The 24,968-nt window shown below is 40.1% G+C and overlaps 2 protein-coding genes across 15 annotated transcripts in view; one reads left to right on the top strand and one right to left on the bottom strand.

Moving 5' to 3' along the window:
• TOP6BL (TOP6B like initiator of meiotic double strand breaks) overlaps positions 1-24,968 on the bottom strand; it is a 78,632-nt gene that overhangs the window by 36,458 nt on the left and 17,206 nt on the right. For 8 of the 12 annotated variants that reach the window (XM_060404106.1, XM_060404109.1, XM_060404108.1 and 5 more), the window contains one exon: positions 10,790-10,899. The exons of the other annotated variants lie outside the window; for them this stretch is intronic. In XM_060404106.1, the coding sequence (XP_060260089.1) occupies positions 10,790-10,899 (110 nt within the window). The remainder of the gene's footprint in view (positions 1-10,789; positions 10,900-24,968) is intronic. 12 annotated transcript variants of the gene reach the window in all.
• Positions 1-24,968, top strand: part of LOC114110099 (uncharacterized) — a 73,860-nt gene that overhangs the window by 36,491 nt on the left and 12,401 nt on the right. For all 3 annotated transcript variants that reach the window (XR_009597855.1, XM_060404119.1, XM_060404118.1), the window contains one exon: positions 4,094-16,363. Coding sequence is in view for 2 of the 3 variants with exons in the window: in XM_060404119.1 (XP_060260102.1) it covers positions 4,928-6,502 (1,575 nt within the window). In the remaining variant the exon portion in view is untranslated. The remainder of the gene's footprint in view (positions 1-4,093; positions 16,364-24,968) is intronic.

The raw sequence follows: 24,968 nt of genomic DNA, 5'->3' as shown, positions 1-24,968 counted from the left end.
ATGGATTGAGCCACAAGGGAAGCCCTCCATTTAAAAAAAAAAAAAAAAAGGTTCAAAGAGATTAAACAACCTTGCCAAGTTCTTGCTGATCTGGCTTGAAAGCTTTAGCTTTAACCACTTTCCTGTACTACAACCCAGTGATCGAATTCGGATCTCCCACATTGCAGGAGGATTCTTTACCAGCTGAGCCACAAGGGAAGCCCAAGAACACTGGAGAGGGTATCCTATCCCTTCTCCAGAAGATCTTCCTGACCCAGGAATTGAACTGGGGTCTCCTGCATTGCAGGCGGATTCTTTACCAACTGAGCTATCAGGGAAGCTCTTTACATTTAATATAATGTCCTTAAAACCATAGTTAGAAGGTATCTCCTAAAAACTAGATAAGTTAAAGAAGAGGAAATAGAGTCAGAAATCAGTAAGTTTTTATTAGTGGCTCAGATAATACAGACTCATATACTAGGTAAATATTAAGGGAGAAAAAAGGTCCCAGATCTCAAAATCTCAACACAATAAAGAAAAAAACATGCAAATAGCTAATAAAGAAGAATAAACTACTATAATGCTTTGTTATAAGTTCACTGAAAAAAAAGATCAATAACTGTGCAATGGGTGGGGATGATTAGAATAATATTATAAAAATATTTGAAAATATTAGAAAAATGGATGGGGATTATTAGAAAATCTATAAACAAATCTAGGATTATTAACGTGTAAGTAGCAGTAGTTAAACACTAACTGTAGCATACATACCACAGTCATATCCTTATTTTTAAAATGTTTATTATAAAATGTTCAAATGCAGAAAAGCAATGGTCTCTTTAAAGCATTTTCCATACTTAACACTTCAAAAACAACTTCTTGGAACAGTTTCAAACTTCTGTAACCTTAGTGATTATAGCGTGTATCATATAAAGGGCTTAATTATATCTAGCAGTAAGGCAACCAAACAAGTGAAAGTTCCTTGAAAAGCTACCAGGGAGGGTCTACAATTAATAATGATGGGAACTATCATTTACTGAACACCTGCTACATCCCAAGCAGTTTACATACAAGTAGAATATATCCCCATTTCATGGGGAGGATAATGAGACTAAAGAAGCTAATTAATTTGTCCAAGGTCACACATAGCTAATTAACTGGCAGAATTGGGAGTCAAACCTAGATCTGAGAACTCCAAAGCCCACCTTTCACTATACAATGCTACCTCTCCAAGAAAGCTCATTTTCTGTACATAGCTATCTGAATCAGATATTATGTAATCTATCATTATTTCTTATGGAACCTTATGGGCAATGCTTACATTATGATTACTGAATATGTATATGTATGTATTCATTGATAAAATACTTAATGTTTATTATGTGCCTAGGTTTATAGAGATAAGTAAAACCATCTCTAAATTTGAAGAGGTTACACTTAAGTAGAAGAAAAAGATGAAATAAATAATTTATGTGATAACGTGAAGAAGCTTTATGATTTAAACATATAAGACAAGCTAAAAAAATACACAGGAATGATTGGCACCTAATCCAGACTGAGAATATAAAGTGAAATAATGTCAGGTCAGCAGAGGATAGTTAACACAAAACAAATAGCTCCTTTTAAGACCTACTCATAAATTATTGAGAGAAAGAGAGATGGGAGGAGGGAGGAAGAGACTCTACACAGTCTTTTACAGCCAGTACCCCAGGCCTAATGTGCCTCAGAAACAGTGAACTTATATGTTATCAGGAAAAAACATATGCTGCCAGTCCTGGGCAGCAGAAATTACCACTGAGTCATGTTTCAGTCATTACCCGTAAATGACAAGTCTAATCATATGATAGATTATGGGAGGTATTTTATATTTTTAAATATACACTTATCACAATAAACTGTGGAAAATTCTGAACGAGATGGGAATGCCAGACCACCTGACCTGCCTCTTGAGAAACCTAAATGCAGGTCAGGAAGCAACAGTTAGAACTGGGCATGGAACAACAGACTGGTTCCAAACAGGAAAAGGAGTACATCAAGGCTGTATATTGTCCCCCTGCTTATTTAACTTATATGCAGAGTACATCATGAGAAACACTAGACTGGAAGAAACACAATCTGGAATCAAGACTGCCGGGAGAAATACCAATAACCTCAGATATGCAGATGACACCACCCTTATCGCAGAAAGTGAAGAGGAACTAAAAGCCTCTTGATGAAAGTGAAAATGGAGAGTGAAAAAGTTGGCTTAAAGCTCAACATTCAGAAAACGAAGATCATGGCATCTGGTCCCATCACTTCATGGCAAATAGATGGGCAAACAGTGGAAACAGTGTCAGACTTTACTTTTTGGGGCTCCAAAATCACTGCAGATGGTGACTGCAGCCATGAAATTAAAAGACACTTACTCCTTGGAAGGAAAGTTATGACCAACCTAGATAGCGTGTTGAAAAGCCGAGATACTACTTTGCCAACAAAGGTCCTTCTAGTCAAGGCTATGGTTTTTCCAGTGGTCATGTATTGATGTGAGAGTTGGACTGTGAAGAAAGCTGCATGCCGAAGAATTGATGTTTTTGAACTGTGGTGTTGGAGAAGACTCTTGAGAGTCCCTTGGGCTGCAAGGAGATCCAACCAGTCCATCCTAAAGGAGACCAGTCCTGGGTGTTCATTGGAAGGACTGATGCTGAAGCTGAAACTCCAGTACTTTGGCCACCTCGTGCGAAGAGTTGACTCATTGGAAAAGACCCTGATGCTGGGAGGGATTGGGGGCAGGAGGAGAAGGGGACGACAGAGGATAAGACGGATGGATGGCATCAGGGACTCGATGGACATGAGTTTGAGTGAACTCCGGGAGATGGTGATGGACAGGGAGGCCTGGCGTGCTGTGATTCATGGGGTGGCAAAGAGTCGGACACGACTGAGTGACTGAACTGAACTGATGCAGTTATGGGCTCTATATGACTTTATAAGAGAATGTCAGTGTCTCTTTCTTTGCTTAAATAGGTAAGTACTCAGATGATGGATAATAAGAAAAAAAGAGATAGATATGTTTTTATGTATATATATATATATATATATATATATATAGTCATTGTATCATTTACTATTATAACAAAAATGAATACAAAAATGGATAAATCTGTCAAGACCATGCAAAATCAAATTGTTTTTGGAAGGACGTATTACCCAGCCTAATGGACTCCAAGGTGCAGGACTGAGCACAAACACAAAACCCAGCAACCTTTTTTTTGACCACCTGGCACTGCATGTGGGATCTCAGTTTCCAGACCAGGGATTCAATGCACGGCCCCTGCAGTGGGAGCACTGGAAGTGCAGCGTTTTCACCACTGGACCACCAGGGAAGTCCAGCATCTTTCTTAAATGAAGTTTTCCCTCAGTCTTCCCTGGAATTAGCTTTCCCCACATGCCCAAAGCAGTGGATCACTTGTTGCTGCCTTTTCACAGATGTCTCCATTCACCAGCCTTTGCTGTAAACCTTGCTACCTGACCCTTCTCCCCACCTGAAGTATACACGTATGATGAAATCTTTTCACGACCTCCCCTTTTCCTCTCCCCATTCTCTTCATTCTGGTATCTGTCTAAAAGCTGCACAGTATCGAAGACAATGAGACAGAACAGAACAAATGCTTTCAGGAATCCTTGGTCCTCCGAGGTTATACTACTCTTACTTCTCCCCACCGACTGATTAACTGGCACTAAGCGCAACTGTCCTCTGTACTCTAAGTCCTGTCATCATCTTGGTTGACTTCCACATCCAAGCAGATGACCAGTCTAAGTGAGAACTTAGTTCCAAAATTCTCTGACCTCCTCAACTCCAATGACCTTGACCTCTACTTATTTCCAATCACCAATTTCCACAGCCAGACTGGAGGTGTACCATTCTGGAAACCTTAAACTGAAACGTCCCACTCTTATGTGGAAAGATATGAACCCAGACATGCACCTTGATTAAGTCAAATTATCTGTGCTCTCAATGTACACTTTGACTTTCTTGAGAGAAACACTGCTTTTGCAATAGGGAAAAAAAAAAGAAAGAAATTTTATCACTCTGATGATAATTTTTTATTCTTTCATCTCTGAACTCCTGGCTGCGCAGGAGGAGGGCCTAGAGGAGCTATCCCACATTGAAGGTCAGGAACGGTGGTGGTAAGGAGATACCCCTCATCCAAGGTAAGGAGCAGCGGCTGTGCTTTGCTGGAGCAGCCGTGAAGAGATACCCCCACGTCCAAGGTAAGAGAAACCCAAGTAAGATGGTAGGTGTTGCAAGAGGGCATCAGAGGGCAGACACACTGAAACCATACTCACAGAAAACTAGTCAATCTAATCACACTAGGACCACAGCCTTGTCTAACTCAATGAAACCAAGCCATGCCTGCAGGGCAACCCAAGATGGGCGGGTCATGGTGGAGAGGTCTGACAGAAAGTGGTCCACTGGAGAAGGGAATGGCAAGCCACTTCAGTGTTCTTGCCTTGAGAACCCCATGAACAGTATGAAAAGGCAATATGATAGGATACCAAAAGAGGAACTCCCCAGGTCATTAGGTGCCCAATATGCTACTGGAGATCAGAGGAGAAATAACTACAGGAAGAACGAAGGGATGGAGCCAAAGCAAAAACAATACCCAGTTGTGGATGTGACTGGTGATAGAAGCAAGATCCGATGCTGTAAAGAGCAATATTGCATAGGAACCTGGAATGTCAGGTCCATGAATCAAGGCAAATTGGAAGTGGTCAAACAAGAGATGGTAAGGGTGAACGTTGACATTCTAAGAATCAGAGAACTAAAATGGACTGGAATGGGTGAATTTAACTCAGATGACCATTATATCTACTTCTGCGGGCAGGAATCCCTCAGACGAAATGGAGTAGCCATCATGGTCAACAAAAGAGTCCAAAATGCAGTACTAGGATGCAATAACAAAATGACAGAATGATCTCTGTTCATCTCCAAGGCAAACCATTCAATATCACAGTTATCCAAGTCTATGCCCCAACCAGTAATGCTGAAGAAGCTGAAGTTGAATGGTTTTATGAAGACCTACAAGACCTTTTAGAACTAACACCCAAAAAAGATGTCCTTTTCATTATAGAGGACTGGAATGCAAAAGTAGGAAGTCAAGAAACACCTGGAGTAACAGGCAAATTTGGCATTGGAATGTGGAATGAAGCAGGGCAAAGACTAAAAGAGTTTTGCCAAGAAAATGCACTGGTCATAGCAAACACTCTCTTCCAACAATACAAGAGAAGACTCTACACATGGACATCACCAGACGGTCAACACCAAAATCAGATTGATTATATTCTATGCAGCAAAAGATGGAAAAGCTCTATACAGTCAACAAAAACAAGACCAGGAGCTGACTGTGGCTCAGATCATGAACTCCTTATTGCCAAATTCAGACTTAAATTGAAGAAAGTAGGGAAAACCGCTAGACCATTCAGGTATGACCTAAATCAAATCCCTTATGATTATACAGTGGAAGTGAGAAATAGATTTAAGGGCCTAGATCTGATAGACAGAGTGCCTAATGAACTATGGAATGAAGTTCGTGACACTGTGCAGGAGACAGGGATCAAGACCATCCCCATGGAAAAGAAATGCAAAAAAGCAAAATGGCTGTCTGGGGAGGCCTTACAAATACCTGTGAAGAGAAGAGAGGCCAAAAGCAAAGGAGGAAAGGAAAGATACAGGCATCTAAAAGCAGAGTTCCAAAGAATAGCAAGAAGAGATAAGAAAGCCTTCTTCAGCGATCAATGCAAAGAAATAGACGAAAACAACAGATTGGGAAAGACTAGAGATCTCTTCAAGAAAATCAGAGATACCAAGGGAACATTTCATGCAAAGATGGGCTCGATAAGGGACAGAAATGGTATGGACCTAACAGAAGCAGAAGATATTAAGAAGAGGTGCCAAGAATACACGGAAGAACTGTACAAAAAAGATCTTCACGACTCAGATAATCATGATGATGTGATCACTAATCTAGACATCTTGGAATGTGAAGTCAAGTGGGCCTTAGAAAGCATCACTACGAACAAAGCTAGTGGAGGTGATGGAATTCCAATTGAGCTGTTTCAAATCCTGAAAGATGATGCTGTGAAAGTGCTGCACTCAATATGCCAGCAAATATGGAAAACTCAGCAGTGGCCACAAGACTGGAAAAGGTCAGTTTTCATTCCAATCCCAAAGAAAGGCAATGCCAAAGAATGCTCAAACTACCACACAATTGCACTCATCCCACATGCTAGTAAAGTAATGCTGAAAATTCTCCAAGCCAGGCTTCAGCAATACATGAACTGTGAACTCCCTGATGTTCAAGCTGGTTTTAGAAAAGGCAGAGGAACCAGAGATCAAATTGCCAACATCCACTGGATCATGGAAAAAGCAAGAGCGTTCCAGAAAAACATCTATTTCTGCTTTATTGACTATGCCAAAGCCTTTGACTGTGTGGATCACAATAAACTGTGGAAAATTCTGAAAGAGATGGGAATACAGGCCACCTGACCTGCCTCTTAAGAAATCTGTATGCAGGTCAGGAAGCAACAGTTAGAACTGGACATGGAACAACAGACTGGTTCCAAATAGGAAAAGGAGTACGTCAAGGCTATATATTGTCCCCCTGCTTTAACTTATATGCAGAGTACATCACGAGAAACACTGGACTGGAAGAAACACAAGCTGGAATCAAGATTGCCGGGAGAAATATCAATAACTTCAGATATGCAGATGACACCACCCTTATGGCAGAAAGTGAAGAGGAACTAAAAAGCCTCTTGATGAAAGTGAAAGAGGAGAGCGAAAAAGTTGGCCTAAAGCTCAACATTCAGAAAACGAAGATCATGGCATCTGGTCCCATCACTTCACGGCAAATAGATGAGGAAACAGTGGAAACAGTGTCAGACTTTATTTTGGGGGGCTCCAAAATCACTACAGATGGTGATTGCAGCCATGAAATTAAAAGATGCTTACTCCTTGGGAGAAAAGTTATGACCAACCTAAATAGAATATTCAAAAGCAGAGACATTACTTTGCCGACTAAGGTTCGACGAGTCAAGGCTATGGTTTTTCCAGTGGTCATGTATGGATGTGAGAGTTGGACTGTGAAGAAGGCTGAGCGCCGAAGAATTGATGTTTTTGAACTGTGGTGTTGGAGAAGACTCTTGAGAGTCCCTTGGACTGCAAGGAGATCCAACCAGTCCATTCTGAAAGAGATCAACCCTGGGATTTCTTTGGAGGGAATGATGCTAAAGCTGAAACTCCAGTACTCTGGCCACCTCATGCAAAGAGTTGACTCATTGGAAAAGACTCTGATGCTGGGAGGGATTGGGGGCAGGAGAAGGGAACGACCGAGGATGAGATGGCTGGATGGCATCACGGACTCGATGGATGTGAGTCTGGGTGAACTCTGGGAGATGGTGATGGACAGGGAGGCCTGGCGTGCTGCGATTCATGGGGTCGCAAAGAGTCGGACACGACTGAGCGACTGAACTGAACTGAACTGACAATAATAGTTTTATAACTGTTGTTGTCCTTCTTCAGTCACTAAGTCCTCTCCGATTCTTTGCAACCCCATGGACTGCATCATGCCAGGTTCCTCTGTCCTCCACTATCTCCCAGAATTTGCTCAGATTCAAGAAATGCAATAAGGCAAAGTAGTTTTCTGAGGGGGCCTTACAAATAGCCGAGAAAAGAAGAGAATCAAAATGCAAAGGAGAAAGAGAAAGATATATTCATCTGAATGCAGAGTTCCAAAGAATAGCAAGGAGAGATAAAAAGCCTTCTTAAGTGAACAGTGCAAAGAAATAGAGGAAAACAATAGAATGGGAAAGACGAGGGATCTCTTCAAGAAAACTACAGATACCAAGGGAATATTTCATGCAAATATGGGCACAAAAAAGGACAGAAACATCAAGGACTTAACAGAAGCAGAAGATATTAAGAGGTGGCAAGAAAACACAGAAGAACAGTACAGAAAAGGTCTTAATGACCTGGATGACTACGATGGTGTGGTCATTCATCTGCAGTGTGAGGTCAAGCAGGCCTTAGGAAGCGTTACTACAAACAAAGCTAGTGGAGGTGATGGAATTCCAGCTGAGATATTTCAGATCCTAAAAGATGACACTGCTAAAGTGCTACACTCAATATGCTAGCAAGTTTGGAAAACTAAGCAGTGGCCACTGGACTGAAAAGGTCGGTTTTCATTCCACTCCCAAAGAAGGACAATGCCAAAGAATGTTCAAGCAAAAGTTACAGTGAAAGTCCCTGACTCTGCCACCCCATGGACTATACAGTCCATGGAATTCTCCAAGTCAGAATACTGGAGCAGTAGCCTTTACCTTCTCCAGGGGATCGTCCCAACCCAGGGATCGAACCCAGGTCTCCCGCATTGCAGGCAGATTCTTCACCACCTGAGTCACAAGGGAAACCCAAGAATGTTTGAACTACCATACAATTGTGCTCATTTCACATGCTAGCAAGGTAATGCTCAAAATCCTTCAAGCTAGGCTTCAACAGTACATGAACTGAGAACTTCTAGATGTACAAGCTGGATTTAGAAAAGGCAGAGGAATCAGAGATCAAACTGCCAACATCCTTTGGAACACGGAGAGAGCAAGGGAATTCCAGAAAAACATCTACTTCTGCTTCATTGACTATGCTAAAGACTATGCTAAATCACAACAAACTGTGGAAAATTCTTAAAGAGATGGGAATACCAGACCACCTTACCTATCTCCTGAGAAACCTGTATTTGGGTCAAGAAGCAACAGTTAGAACCAGACATGGAACAATGGACTGGTTCAAATTGGGAAAGGAGTATGTCAAGACTGTCTGCTGTCATCCTGCTTATTTAACTTACAGGCAGAGGATATCACATGAAATGCGGGGCTGGATGAATCACAAACTGGAATCAAGACTGCCAGGAGAAATACCAACAACCTCAGATATGCAGATAACACCACCCTAATGGCAGAAAGTGAAAAGGGACTAAAGAGCCTCTTGATGAAAGTGAAAGGGAGTAAAAAAGGTGACTTAAAACTCAATATTCAAAAAAACAAAGATCATGGCATCCAGTCCCATCACTTCATGGCAAATAGATGGGGAAACATAGACTTTATTTTCTTGCGCTCCAAAACCACTGCAGATGGTGACTGCAGCCATGAAATTAAGAGAAATTAAAAGCTCCTTGGAAGAAGAGCTATGACAAATCTATACAGTGTGCGAAAAAGCAGAGACATCACTTTGCCAACACAGGTCCATATAGGCAAAGCAATGGTTTTTCCAGCAGTCATGTATGTATGTGAGAGTTGGACCATAAAAAAGGCTGAGCTGATGCTTTTGAACTGTGGTGCTGGAGAAGACTCTTGAGAGTCTCTTGGACAGCAAGGAGATCAACCCAGTCAATCCTAGAGGAAATCAAACCTGAATATGCATTGGAAGGACTGATGCTGAAGCTCCAATACTTTGGTCACCTGATGGGAAGAACTGACTCACTGAGAAAGACCCTGATGCTGGGAAAGACTGGAAGCAGGAGAAGAAGGGGGTGACAGAGGATGAGATGGTTGGATGGCATCACTGACTCAATGGACATGAGTTTGAGCAAACTCCAGGAGGAAGTGAAGGAAAGAGAAACCTAGAATGCTGCAGTCCATGGGACTGCAAAGAGTTGGACACGACTGAGGGACTGGACAACAACATGTCCATTGAGTCAGTGATGCTAGTCAATCATCCCATCCTCTGCTGCCCCATTCTCCTTTTGCCTCTGTTTGACTAACCATTAACTGCTCCAAATTGTTTACCCTTCATTCCCCTAAACACGATATGGCACATCCAGGGATATCTATTGTCCTGATACCATGTTCATTTCCTTTTAGAAGAAGGATATAATTGTTCCAACATGGAGAACAGCCTCCCACGTGCTTTTGGGGAGAGTGTTTAATGTATTCTTTGTCTCCACCAGTTCAAAGAAAGGGAAGATCAGAGAATTGATAATGGGAATGGAGGACTCAATTGTCACTCTCACAAATCTGGGCTACAAATAAATCAATAAAAATCTTTAAACCAACCTAATAAAAATATTTAAATAGGATCCGCACTGGGCATCCATTCTTGCTTTCTTCTTCAGGAGGTCCAAAATCAAACAATGGTTTATTTCAGTGGTTCTCAAATTCACCTGCACATTAGGAATTATCCGGGATTCTAAAAATATTCCAAAGCCCAGGCCACACCTCTTATGGACCAGATTGTATTCCCCTAAATTCATCTATTGCAGCCTTAGCCACCATTTTGACTTATTTGGAGACAGGGCCTTAGGGATGTCATAAGGTTAAATGAGGTCATAAGTGCGGACCTCTAATCTGGTAGGACTGTCCATGTAAGAAGAGGAAGAGACACCAGAAAGCTCTCGCTCCACATATGTACAGAGGAAAGATCATGTGAGCAAATGGTGACACGATACCTTGAACTTGGACTTCTAACTTCATGAAGAAGCATGAGAAAATAAGTTTCTGTTGTTTAAGCCACCCAACACGTGGTATTTTTTTTTTATGGCAGCCCAAGCAGACTAATGCAACAGCCAAGACCAATTACATCACAACCTCTTAGAGTAGAACACAAACATCACTATTTTCAAAGCTTCCAAGTGATTTAAAATCTGTTCAGGGAAGTCTGGGAACCAACGCCTTATTTCAACTTTGTTCTATAAAGGACCTAAGCTTTTCTTTCCTGTTATTACATTTGTAGAAAAATAAGAATCAAAACACCATTAATTTATAGAACCACAGCAAAACTTGCCTCAAAAATCATCTGGAAGGGTCTTAGCCCTGATGCATCCTGAGAATGGCCGGCCTCCTCTGAAGTCCAATTCAGGTTCGCAAAGAATCCAGGCAGTATGGATTGCATATCTGTATGAAGACAAATGGCAACAACAGAGAACAAGCAGTTTGGATAAGCACCAGAGATACTGGAGTTGTCCATTAAACTGATGAACCAAGTAGGCTTTTCCCTGATGACAAGATAATCTGCAGAATTTTAAATACAACTGGAAATGGCTATGAATCAGCAAACTGAGGAACATTTAGAATTACCTTACGGGGTTAAGACATTTAATCTCATGTTTTCAATTTTACACCAATTGAAAATTCACTAAATCAATTTATTTTCAGTTCATTTCCACAAGGTCATATCCAATGCCAGAAATCTTCTGAGCTGCTAGTTCTAACTGATGATCTTATAGTTTTTAATAAATCAGTTCAGTTCAGTTGCTCAGTCGTGTCCAACTCTTTGCGACCCCATGAATCACAGCACGCCAGGCCTCCCTGTCCATCACCAACTCCAGGAGTTCACCCAAACTCATGTCCATCAAGTCGCTGATGCCATCCAGCCATCTCATCCTCTGTTGTCCCCTTTTCCTCCTGCCCCCAATCCCTCCCAGCATCAGAGTCTTTTCCAATGAGTCAACTCTTTGCATGAGGTGGCCAAAGTACTGGAGTTTAAGGTTCAGCATCATTCCTTCCAAAGAAATCCCAGGGCTGATCTCCTTTAGAATGGACTGGCTGGATCTCCTTGCAGTCCAAGGGACTCTCAAGAGTCTTCTCCAACACCACAGTTCAAAAGCATCAATTCTCTGGTGCTTAGCTTTCTTCACAGTCCAACTCTCACATCCATACATGACAAACCCAGACAGGGTATTAAAAAGCAGAGACATTACTTTGCCAACAAAGGTGCATATAGTCAAAGCTATGGTTTTTCCAGTAGTCGTGTACGGATGTGAGAGCTGGACCATAAAGAAGGTTGAGTGCCAAAGAATTGATGCTTTTGAACTGTAGTGTTAGAGAAGACTCTTGAGAGTCCCTTGCACAGCAAGGAGATCAAACCAGTCACTCCTAAAGGAAATCAACCTTGAATGTGCATTGGAAGGACTGATGCTGAAGCTGAAGCTCTAATACTTTGGCCACCTGATGCGAAGAGCTGACTCATTGGAAAAGCTGGGAAAGATTAAGGGCAGGAGAAGAAGGGGGCAACAAAGTATGAGATGGTTGGATGCATCACCAAATCAATGGACATGAGTTTGAGCAACTTCCAGGAGACAGTGAAGGACAGGGAAGCCTGGTGTGCTGCAGTCCATGGGGTCACAAAGAATCAGACAGGACTGAGCAACTGAACAACAACAACAAAACCATTCTCCCTAAATTGACCTTTGGAGTCAACATAATCATAATATCAGGAGACTTTTTGTAGATATTAGCAAACTGGTTTAAAAAATTTACATGAACTAATAAGCAGTTATAGCAAGCTTGCAGGACACAATACACAGAAATCAATTGGTTTTCTGTATGCAAGCAATGAACAAGTGGAATTTTAAATTAAAAACACATTACCATTTACATTAGCACTATAAAAAACCAAAATATTAATACTTAGATATAAGGCAAAAACAAAACAAAACAAAAAAAAAACAACACAAAACCTATGTGTAAGAGCTATATGAGGAAAACTATAAAGCTCTGATGAAAGAGAGTAGAACTGAATGGAGAGATGTTCCATGTCATGGATAGGAAGATTAAATAAATGTTGTCAAGATGTCAGTCCTTCCCAACTTGATCTTTAGATCCAATACAATCTGAATAAAAATTCCAGCAAGTTATTTTGTGAATATCAACAAGCTTACTCTGAAGTTTATGTGGAGCAGCAGAAGAACTAAAGTAGCCAAATCCATATTAAAGGAGAAGAACAAAGTCAGAAGACTGACACTACTTGATGTAAAGATTATAAATCTATAGTAATCAGGACAGTGTGGTGTTGCTGAAAAAATAGAGAAATAGATCAATGTAACAGAATAACATGTTAGCTACAACATCAAAGACATGATCCATGAAAGAAATAATTGATAAACTGGGCCTCATTAAAATTAAAAAGTTCTGCTCTATGGAAGACAATCTCAAGGCAAGTCAGAGTGGAAATATTTGCGAAAGACGTTATCTGATAAAGGACTTATCTAAAATATACAAGCTCTTAAAATTCAACAATAAGAAAACACCCCCGTTTTTAAAAAATGAGTAGAAGACATGAACAGGCACCTCACCAAAGAAGATATACAGAGGGCAAGTAAGCATATGAAAAAATGCTTCACATTATAATGTCATTAGAGACATGGAAGTTAAAACAAAGTACCACTGCACATCTATCAGAAGAGCCGAAACCCACTGACGACATTGACAACAAATGCTGACAAAGATGTGGAGCAATAGGAACTCTCATTCACTGCTGCAACCACTATGGAAAACAGTTTTGCATTTTTATATGAAAATATATGATCCAATAATCATGCTTCTTGGTACTTACCCAAATGAATTGAAAACTTAAGTCCAAAAATGGGAATACGGGCTTATGAGAATTTTTTGTACTTCCCCTCAACTTTCCCCTCAAACCACTTTAGAAAATAATGGTGTTTTTTTTTTTAATAGGAAAATATATGGAAATGAGAAGGAGTCAGAAACAGGTTCACACTTACATGGTCATTTGTGTTTTTTTAAATAAAAGCAAGAAAACAATCCAATGAGGAAAAGAAAATCTCCAAAAAATGTTCCTAGAATGACCAGATGTCTATAAAGGAAGAAAAGGAATCTTGACATCTCTTATAGATCCCACACAAAAATTAGAGATGGAAGATAGACCTAAAAATAAAAGCTAAGAAGATTCTTGAAGAAAGGAGAATATCCTTTAACTTAGGAGCAAGCAAAGATCTTAGGGCATATAAATAAGTAACTATAAAAGAAAAAATTTTATAAACTTCATCAAAATTTAAAAAAAAACAAACTTTTGCTCATCAAAAGATTGTTAGGAAATGAGTAACTTAGCCAGGCTGTAAGAAAATACTTGCAAAATATGTTGGGCAACAGGATTTCATCCTTAATATAAAAACGGCTTCTAAAGCCTAATAATAAAAAACATCCTGATTTAGAAAAAAGACAAGGAGGGCCAAACATTACACACGTACTAGGATGGTGATGATGATGATGGGAGGAGGATGGGAAGTGGGTGGAATAAGTGAAGGGGATTAAGAAATACAAGCCTTACTTATAAGATAAGTCACAGGAATGTAATGCACAGTATAGGAAAATAGTTAAAATATTGTAATAACTTTGTATGGTAACAGAATATTAGTAGACATATTGTGATCAATTTGTAATGTATATAAATTCAAATCACTATGTTGTATGCCTGAAACTAATAACTGTATGTCAACTATCCTTCAATGAAATAATAATGAAAATAGCAAAGGTTGACAAGTATGTGGTGAAACTGGAACCCCTGAACGTTTTTGATGGGAATGTAAAATAATGGAAAAAAGTTTGAGTTCCTCAAAAAGCTAAACACAGAATTGCCATACAACAATTTGACTTCTACAGATATGCCTAAAGGTGTTGAAAGCAGAGATTTAAAATACTTGTACACCAATTTTCACTGCAGCATTATTCACAATAATCCAACAGTGGAAGCAACCCAGTGTCCATCAACTTATGAATAAATAAACAAACTGTGATATGCCTGTTCAGCTGCTTCAGTCATGTCTGACTCTTTGTGACCCCATGGACTGACTGTAGCCTGCCAGGCTCCTGTCCATGCGGTTTTCCCAGCAAGAATACTAGAGTGAGATGCCATGCCCTCCTCCAGGGGAAATTTCTGACCCAGGGATCAAACTTGCATCTCATGCATTGCAGGTGGACTCTTTATTGATGAGCCACCAGGGAAGCCTGTGATATATATGTGAATATTATTCAGCTATGAAAAGTAATAAAGTTCTGATATGTTATAACATGGATCAACCTTGAAAACATTATGCTAAGTGAAATATGCCATATAAAGGACAAATATTATATGACTCTACAAATATGAACTATCTAGACTAGGCAAGTTCACAGCAACAGAAAGTAGATTAGAGGTTACCAGAGAATAGTTGCAGAGTTTCCGTTTGGAATGATGAAGTGTTTTAGAAATAATGGTGTTGGTTGTACAACCTTGTGAGTATAATTAGTGACGCTGAATTGTATACTTTAAGATAGTTAAAGTGGCAAATTTATGTCAGATGTGTATTTTGCCACAACTTAAAAACTAATAATATACCCCCAAGCCACTGAATTTTGTATTTTAAATGAATAAATTGTATGAAACATGAATTAGATTTCAATAAAGCCATTATTTTCTTAGTGGGCCAAAGACTTGAATAGACACTTCACAAAAGAAGATATCTGAGTGGCCATTAAGCACATGAAGAAGTGCTTAACATCATCAGTCACCAGAGAATGTAAATTAAATTCACAATCCATCAGAATAGCTAAAATTAAAAAACACCAGATGTTAGTTAGCAAAGATACAGAACAATCAGAACTCTGATATAATGCTGGTGGGAGTATAAAATGGTGCAACTACTTTGGAAAACTGACAGCTTCTTATGAAACTGTCATAAGAAACCCATGACACAGGTCACACCTATGCCATGACCCATCAATTTCATTTCCAGGTATTTACCCAAGAGAAATGAAAGTATGTGTCCAAAACAAGATTTACAACAGCTGTTCATAGCAGCTTTATTAAAAATAGACAAAAACTGGAAAAATCCAAATGCCAACAACAGAATGGATAAGATGAGTGTATACATGTAATGGAATGCTGCTGCTGCTGCTGCTAAGTCACTTCAGTCCTGTCCGACTTTGTGTGACCCCATAGGTGGCAGCCCACCAGATATAAAAAGAAACGAATTACAGGCATACCTTGGATATTTTGCAAGTTTGGTTTCAGAAAATGTCAATTAAAAAAAATCTCAATAAGTGAGTCACACAAATTTTTTGCCTTCCCAGGGCATATAAAAATTCTATTTACACTAAGTGTTGGTCACCCAGTTACATCTGACTCTTCACGACCCCATGGACTATGTAGCCTGCCAGGCTCCTGTGTCCATGGACTTCTCCAGGCAAGAATACTGGAGTAGGTAGCCATTCCCTTATCCAGGGGATCTTCCTGATCCAGGGATCAAACCTGGGTCTTTCACACTGCAGGTAGATTCTTTACTATCTGAGCCACCAGCTGTTATTGTTGTTCAGTCACTCAGTTGTGTCCGATTCTTTGTGATCCCATGGACTGCAGCACATTAGGCTTCCCTGCCCTTCACAATCTCCTGGAGTTTGCTCAAACTCATTTCCACTGAGTCGATGATGCCATCCAGCCATCTCATACTCTGTCACCCCTTCTCCTCCTGCCTTTAATCTTTTCCAGCATCAGTTGTTGTTGGTTGCTCAGCTGTGTCTGACTCTTAGTGACCCCGTGGAATGCAGACCAACAGGCTCCTTTGTCCATGGAATTCTCCAGGTAAGAATACTCGAGTGGGTTGCCATTTCCTTCTCCAGGGGATCTTCGGGACCCAGGCATTGAACCAGTGTCTCTTATGTGTCCTGTATTGGCAGGCAGATTATTTACCCACTGAGCCACCTGGGAAGCCGTGCATGAGGGTCTTTTCCAATGAGTTGGCTCTTCACATCAGGTGGCCAAAGTATTGGAGCTTCAGCTTCAACATCAGTCCTTCTAATGCACATTCAAGGTTGATTTCCTTTAGGAGTGACTGGTTTGATCTCCTTGCTGTGGAAGAGACTCTCAAGAGTCTTCTCCAGCACCACAGTTCAAAAGCATCAATTCTTCAGTGCTCAGCCTTCTTTATGGTCCAGCTCTTACATCTATGCATGCTGCTGCTGCTGCTATGTCGCTTCAGTCGTGTCCGACCCCACAGACGGCAGTCCACCACACTCCTCCATCCCTGGGATTCTCCAGGCAAGAATACTGGAGTGGGTTGCCATTTCCTTCTCCAATGCATGAAAGTGAAAAGTGAAAGTGAAGTTGCTCAGTCATGTCTGACTCTTCGAGACCCCAGGGACTGTAGCCTACCAGGCTCCTCTGTCCATGGGATTTTCCAGGCAAGAGTACTGGAGTGGGTTGCCATTTCCTTCTCCACATCTGTGCATGACTACTAGAAAACCCATAGCTTTGAACGGACATTTGTCAGCAAAGTGATTTCTCTGGTTTTTAATACCCTGTCTAGTTTTGTCATAATTTGTCTTCCAAGGAGCAAGCATCTTTTAATTTCATGGCTGCAGTCACCGTCTGCACTGATTTTGGAGCCCAAGAAAATAAAATCTGTCACTGTTTCCATTTTTTCCCCAAGTCACCGTTTCCATTTTTTCCATTTTCCATGAAGTGATAGGACCAGATGCCATGATTTTCATTTTTTGAATGTTGAGTTTTAAGCCAGTTTTTTCATTCTCCTCTTTCACCTTTATCAAGAAGCTCTTTAATTTCTCTTTGCTTTGCCATAAGGGTGGTGTCATCTGTATATCTGAGGTTATTGATATTTCCCTTGGCAATCTTGATTCCCACTTGTGATTCATCCAGTCTGGCATTATGCATGATGTACTCTGCATATAAGTTAAATAAGCAGAGTGACAGTATACAGCCTTGACATACTCTTTCCAGTTTTGAACCAGTCCAGTGTTTCACATCCGTTTCTAACTGTTGCTTCTTGACCCAAATACAGGTTTCTCAGAAGGCAGGTAAGGTGGTCTGGTACTTCCATCTCTAAGAATTTTCCAGTTTGTTGAGATCCACACAAAGGCTTTAGCATAGTCAATGAAGCAAATGTTTTTCTGGAATTCTCTTGCTTTTTCTATGATCCAACGGATGCTGACAATTTAATTTCTGGTTCCTCTGCCTTTTCTAAATCCAGTCTCTACATCTGGAAGTTCTCAATTCATGTACTGTTGAAGCCTACCCTGAAGGATTTTGAGCAGTATTTTGCTAGCATGTGAAATGAGCACAACAGTATGGCAGTCTGAACATTCTTTGGCACTGATCTTCTTTGGGATTGAAATGAAAACTGACCTTTTCCAGTCCTGTGGCCACTGCTGAGTTTTCCAAATTCACTAGCATATTAAGAGCAGTTTTAAGGGCATCATCTTTTTGGATCTGAAATGGCTCAGCTGGAATTCCATCACCTGCATTAGCTTTGTTCGTAGTAAGGCCCACTTGACTTCACACTCCAGGATGTCTGGCTCCAGGTAAGCGGCCACACTACTGCAGTTGACCAAGTCATTAAGGCCTTTTTTGTACACTTTTGTGTATTCTTGCCACCTCTTCTTAATCTCTTCTGGTTCTGTTAGGTCGTTAGTGTTTCTGTCCTTTATTGTGCATATCTTCGCATGAAATGTTCCCTTGGTATCTTTAATTTTCATGAAGAGATCTCTAGTCTTTCCCATTCTATTGTTTTCCTTTATTTCTTCACATTGTTCACTTACGGCAGAAGGTTTTGCCTCTCCTTGCTATTCTTTGGAACTCTGCATTCAACTGGGTATATCTTTCCCTTTCTCCTATGCCTGACATCTTAGCAATACTGAACTTTCCAATCTATAAACATGATATATCTCTCCAAATACTGTTTAATTTCTCTTAGCAATGTTTTACAGTTCTCAGCAGAGATTCTTTATTTTTAATGTTAAATCTATCCCTATGTGTTTCATGTATTTTGATGCTATTACAAACAGAACTATTTTAAATAGTGTGTAAAAGTTGAGATTTAAGAATAAGGCTGCCTGAGTCTAAAGCTTTTGTTTTTAATCACTATATATATGCCTATTTAGAGTGAATTAAATTCTATGAATATTATGTAGAGAGAGACATTCAGTATATATGTATAGACAGTTTTCATTTGGAAAAGAACATCATCAAACAAATAGCTTTGTTTAAAGCAGGGGTCCCCAACCTCGAGGATCTAATGTCTGATGATCTGAGGTGGTGCTGATATAATAATAAGAGAAATAAAGTACATAATAAACGTAATGCATGTGAATCATCCTGAAACCATCTCCTCTCCCCTGGTCCATGGAAAAACTGTCTTTCATGAAACCAGTCCCTGGTGCCAAAAAGGCTGGGGACCGCTGATTTAAAGGACATTTTTAGATAATATTCCGATTCTTCAAGAACATCCACAGTGATATTCATATATCAGTAAAGTATTAGAAGAAAATGAGATTTAGGAAGTCATTACATTAGCTCTATTATTCCATAGCCAACTGTGCAAAATGGCAATATAACAGTGAATCTGAATGATTTGTACAGTATGGTGTCAAGCCTAAAAATACAACTTACACAGTATCTTATTCCATTTGTGCTGCTATAATGAAATGCCACAGACTGAATGGCTTATAAACAACAAAAATTTATTTCTCACAGTTCTGGAGTCTGGAAGTCCAAGATCATAGCACCAGCATGGGCAGGTTCTGGGCTTTCTTTTTTGGATTGCAGACTTCTCATTGTATTCTTACATGGCAGAAGAACCTAGGGAATTCTATCAAGTCTTTTTTCTAAGTGCACTAATCCCATTTGTGAGGGCTCCACTCTCATGACTTAAGCTACTCCCATAGGTCACATCTCCTAATACCATCACATTGGCCATTAGGATTTCAACAAATGAATTTAAGGGGGACACAAACATTCAAACCATAGCACACAGACAATGACTGAATTTATTTTAGACTAGAAGTTTTTCCCTAAAAATATGGGAAAAGTTCAGAAAAAAAGAAAGAATAGATAGTAAACACATAAAAAGTTTCAAAAAATATACAAATTAAAACTATAGAGATTTCTCTGATGGTCCAGTAGCTAAGACTTTGCATTCCCAATGCAGGGGGCCTCTGTTCGATCCCTGGTCAGGGAACACATCCCACATGCCCCAACTAAAAGATCCTGCATGCCTCAAATAAGATGTGGCACAACCAAGTAAATATTTTACAAAACTATATACTTGTTCATTAACTAGTAAACTGGCTAAAATAGTTTTAAGTCATTGAAATTCCTAATGCTAGCAAAGTACAGGAAGTTAATATCTCATATTGCTGCTGTTTAGTTGCTAAGTTGTGTTGGACTCTTTTGTGACCCTATGAACTGCAGCCCACCAAGCTCTTCTGTCCATGGAATTTCCCAGGCAAGAATACTGGAGTGGGTAGCCAGTTCCTTCTCTAGGAAATCTTCCCAACCCAGGGATCAAACCCACGTCTCCTGCATTACAGGCAGATTCTTTACTACTGAGATACTGGGGAAGCCCAGTATCTCATTTACAAATGCTATTACATGATGCAACCCTTTTAAAAGCCATTTCAAGAGCCATAAAAATAAAGACTTTGATCAAGTTAAATCTACTTTGGGAAATTAATCCTAAATTTTTCAATTAAGCAAAAAGCTGTATGCATTAAGATGCTTATCCCAGGGACATTAACATTAATTATCACTTATTGAAAACTATGTACTCAGAATAATCACTATGTTACATGCATTATGTATATTATCTCATGTAATCCTCAAAACAGCTTTATGAGGTAGGTACTTTCAAAGATCAAATAACTTGCTCAAGGACATACAGTATCAGTTCTTAATCATGACAATATACAGATATTCATAATAATGGTAAAAAAGAAAGAACAAGCCTAAAAGCTTAAAAGTATAAAATGGTTAATTAATTAATGATTTATCTTCTTATGGACAACTTATCCACTAAAAATAATTACTAGGAGACTGTCATAACATGAAAAATGCTTACATGTTAAGTGGAAAAAAGTAGTAGGACAAAATTGTGTATGTATTGTGATGACAGCTGTATTAAAAATGCATGCGATGGAAGTTTATGAGAAGTTTTTACCTTTTCCCTATTTTCCCCTAATTTTCTAAAATGGGCTATGTTGCTCTGTAACAAAAAGTTCCACTTAAAAATAATTTCTCTGATGATGGCAAAAGTTAAGATTTGGTTGTTTATCATTGTTATTTCCCAAGAGACTCAGCAGACGAGTAACTATTTGGTTTTCTCGCCTTTAACCAATGAACAAAGTAGTAATACCAAACATTTTAAAGAAATTAGGTGAATTAAGCCAAAAGATGAAAAGTTCTTTGGTTGGCTCTGTGGCTTGTCATTAGTTAAATTGGCTAATTATTTCCACATTGGGAAACAATTCCGGACATGCTTTAAAGAAGGAAATGGAAAGCAGGACACTTTAACAGAGAATCAGCAAACTTTCAGAAATAGTGTCAAATCTTCATTAACTCCCTCAAAAAGCAGAGATGAAGAGCTGTCGCAGCATAACCTGTTGGCTCACCAACAAGCAAATGAGTCAACAAGGATGTGCTCACTCAAGTCCTTAGCAAAAGAATATGCACCTAAGCCTCACACTACTCCAAACAAAAAGATGCAGATTGAAAATGGGAGGAAAACATGATCATTCTTCCAAGCTTACACGTGCCTCTTCACATAACCTTGAAAACTCAACCACCAAATATGACCCAAGCTGTAGATTTCAAGTGATATGAGAATGAAGTGAGAAGTTGTCAAAGGAAAAGAGAAATTAATATCTATTCATTTGTTGAGCATAAACAGAGTTGATTATCTGAAAAGCTAATATAGTAGTCAAACTTCTAGCAAAACAGTATACTGTAAAACAGACCAAAATACTACAGAACAGTGCCTAAGACAAAGCCTCTGGACCCAGTCTGTCTAGGCTCATATATCCCACTCAATCACTTACTTGATTTGTGACTTTGAACAGGTCTTGAAATATTTGCTATTAGCGTTATATTCAGAGAAGGCAATGGCACCCCACTCCAGTACTCTTGCCTGGAAAATCCTATGGATGGAGGAGCCTGGTGGGCTGCAGTCCATGGGGTCACTAAGAGTCGGACAGGACTGAGCGACTTCACTTTCACTTTTCACTTTCATGCATTGGAGAAGGAAATGGCAACCCACTCCAGAGTTCTTGCCTGGAGAATCCCAGGGACGGGGGAGCCTGGTGGGCTGCCGTCTATGGGGTCGCACAGAGTAGGACATGACTGAAGCGACTTAGCAGCAGCAGCAGCAGTGTTATATTACCACCATCAAGAGAAAGAGAAGGCAAAAACCCCACAAAAACCAAGATAAGAACCCCAAAGAGATGAGTACACATTTTTAAATAAAAAAGGAATACTATAAATAATATCAATTAATTTGAAAATTAAGATGAAATACCTAACATATAGCAGTCAGTCAGTCAGTCAGTTCAGTCACTCAGTCGTGCCCAACTCTTTGCAACCCCAAGAATCGCAGCACGCCAGGCCTCCCTGTCCATCACCAACTCCAGGAGTTCACTCAGACTCACGTCCATCGAGTCAGTGATGCCATCCAGCCATCTCATCTTCTGCCGTCCCCTTCTACTCCTTCCCCTAATCCCTCCCAGCATCAGAGTCTTTTCCAATGAGTCAACTCTTTGCATGAGGTGGCCAAAGTACTGGAGTTTCAGCTTCAGCATCATTCCTTCCAAAGAAATCCCAGGGCTGATCTCTTTCAGAATGGACTGGCTGGATCTCCTTGCAGTCCAAGGGACTCTCAAGAGACTGCTCCAACACCACAGTTCAAAAACATCAATTCTTCGGTGCTCAGCCTTCTTCACAGTCCAACTCTCACATCCATACATGACCACTGGAAAAACCGTAGCCTTGACTAGATGGACCTTTGTTGGCAAAGTAATGTCTCTGCTTTTGAATATGCTATTTAGGTTAGTCATAACTTTTCTTCCAAGGAGTAAGCGTCTTTTAATTTCATGGCTGCAGTCACCATCTGCAGTGATTTTGGAGCCCCCAAAAATGAAGTCTGACACTGTTTCCACTGTTTCCCCATCTATTTGCCATGAAGTGATGGGACCAGATGCCATGATCTTCGTTTCTAAATGTTGAGATTTAAGCCAACTTTCTCGCTCTCCACTTTCACTTTCATCAAGAGGCTTTTAGTTCCTCTTCACTCTCTGCCATAAGGGTGGTGTCATCTGCATATCTGAAGTTATTGATATTTCTCCCGGCAATCTTGATTCCAGCTTGTGCTTCTTCCAGCCCAGCGTTTCTCATAATGTACTCTGCATATAAGTTAAATAAGCAGGGGGACAATATACAGCCTTGACGTACTCCTTTTCCTATTTGGAACCAGTCTGTTGTTCCATGTCCAGTTCTAACTGTTGCTTCCTGACCTGCATATAGGTTTCTCAAGCATAGCAGGTGCTCAATAAATATGTACTGGATGAATGAATGAATAATGAATGAAAAGAATAAAATATATGTGTGCAAGCATGCATTTTTAAAAAGAAATATATACACAGTTGATCATTGAACAACATGCATTTGAACTGTGTGGGCCCACTCACACACCTATTTTTTTCAATAACTATAGTATCTGCATTGTCATTTTACAGGTCATTACTTAAGTGTGGGGAAAAGACTGTATCTGACTAGCAATTGCAATATGTGGAATCAGAAGAACTAGGGTTTGAGTCCTAATTCTATCTAAACCGTTTCAGCTTCCTGTCCTTGAATGAGTCATTTATCCATTCATCTGTTTTTGAAGCAGAGATAATAGTATGAAGGCACCACAACCTCCACGTTGTTCAAGGACCAACTATACCTCCAAAATTGACTCTGGGAGAAAGAGAAAACTTATCCTGAAAACCAGAGAAGGCAAATGGCAACCCACCCTAGTAGCCTGGTGGGCTGCAGTCCATGGGGTCGCTACGAGTCAGACACGACTGAGTGACTTCACTCTCATTTTTCACTTTCACGCACTGGAGAAGGAAATGGCAACCCACTTCAGTATTCTTACCTGGAGAATCCCAGGGATGGAGGAGCCTGGTGGGCTGCCATCTATGGGGTGGCACAAAGTCAGAAACAACTGAAGTAACTTAGCAGCAACATGAAAACATGTTCATTATCAAAAGGAATTCCTTTTTCGCCTCTTCCCACCCCAAAATACCAGGTTCAAATTTTTTTTACAGGGTTCAGTTCAGTTCAGTCACTCAGTCATGTCCAGCTCTTTGTGACCCCATGAATTGCAGCACGCCAGGCCTCCCTGTCCATTACCAACTCCAGGAGTTCACCCAAACCCATGTCCATTGAGTCGGTGATGCCATCCAGCCATCTCATCCTCTGTCATCCCCTTCTCCTCCTGCCCCCAATCCCTGCTAGCATCAGAGTCTTTTCCAATGAGTCAACTCTTTGCATGAGGTGGCCAAAGTACTAGAGTTTCAGCTTCAGCATCATTCCTTCCAATGAACACCCCGGACTGATCTCCTATAGGATGGACTGGTTGGATCTCCTTGCAGTCCAAGGGACTCTCAAGAGTCTTCTCCAACACCACAGTTCAAAAACATCAACTCTTCGGCACTCAGCTTTCTTCACAGTCCAACTCTCACATCCATACATGACCACTGGAAAAACCGTAGCCTTGACTAGATGGACCTTTGTTGGCAAAGTAATGTCTCTGCTTTTGAATATGCTATCTAGGTTAGTCATAACTTTTCTTCCAAGGAGTAAGCGTCTTTTAATTTCATGGCTGCAGTCACCATCTGCAATGATTTTGGAGCCCCAAAAAACAAAGTCTGACACTGTTTCCCCATCTATTTGCCATGAAGTGATGGGACCAGATGCCATGATCTTCGTTTTCTGAATGTTGAGCTTTAAGCCAACTTTTTCACTCTCCACTTTCACTTTCATCGAGAGGCTTTTTAGTTCCTCTTCACTTTCTGCGATAAGGGTGGTGTCATCTGCATATCTGAGGTTATTGATATTTCTCCCTAGGGACAGACATAAACACTAGAACACCCAGAAACAAATCCAAGCATATACAGAGCCCTGGTTTATGACAGAAAAATAACACAAATTATTGGGGAAAGGAAAAGATTTAAATTAGATTCTTAACTTGTATCATAAATTAAAATAAACTCCAGATTAACCATAATAATAATAAAAAATACAATTTTAAAACTTTGGAACTATTTAAACTTTGAATTTTGGAGTATCATGACTTCAGTGTAAAAAGCAATTATCTCAAATCAATGATTACAGCTTCCACTTTAAAAAACAAGTAACA

Source organism: Ovis aries, chromosome 21 (assembly GCF_016772045.2).
Source record: "Ovis aries strain OAR_USU_Benz2616 breed Rambouillet chromosome 21, ARS-UI_Ramb_v3.0, whole genome shotgun sequence".
NCBI classification, from domain to species: domain Eukaryota; kingdom Metazoa; phylum Chordata; class Mammalia; order Artiodactyla; family Bovidae; genus Ovis; species Ovis aries.
Note: the sequence above shows the minus strand (reverse complement) of the source record. Positions and strands in the feature narration are given on the sequence as shown.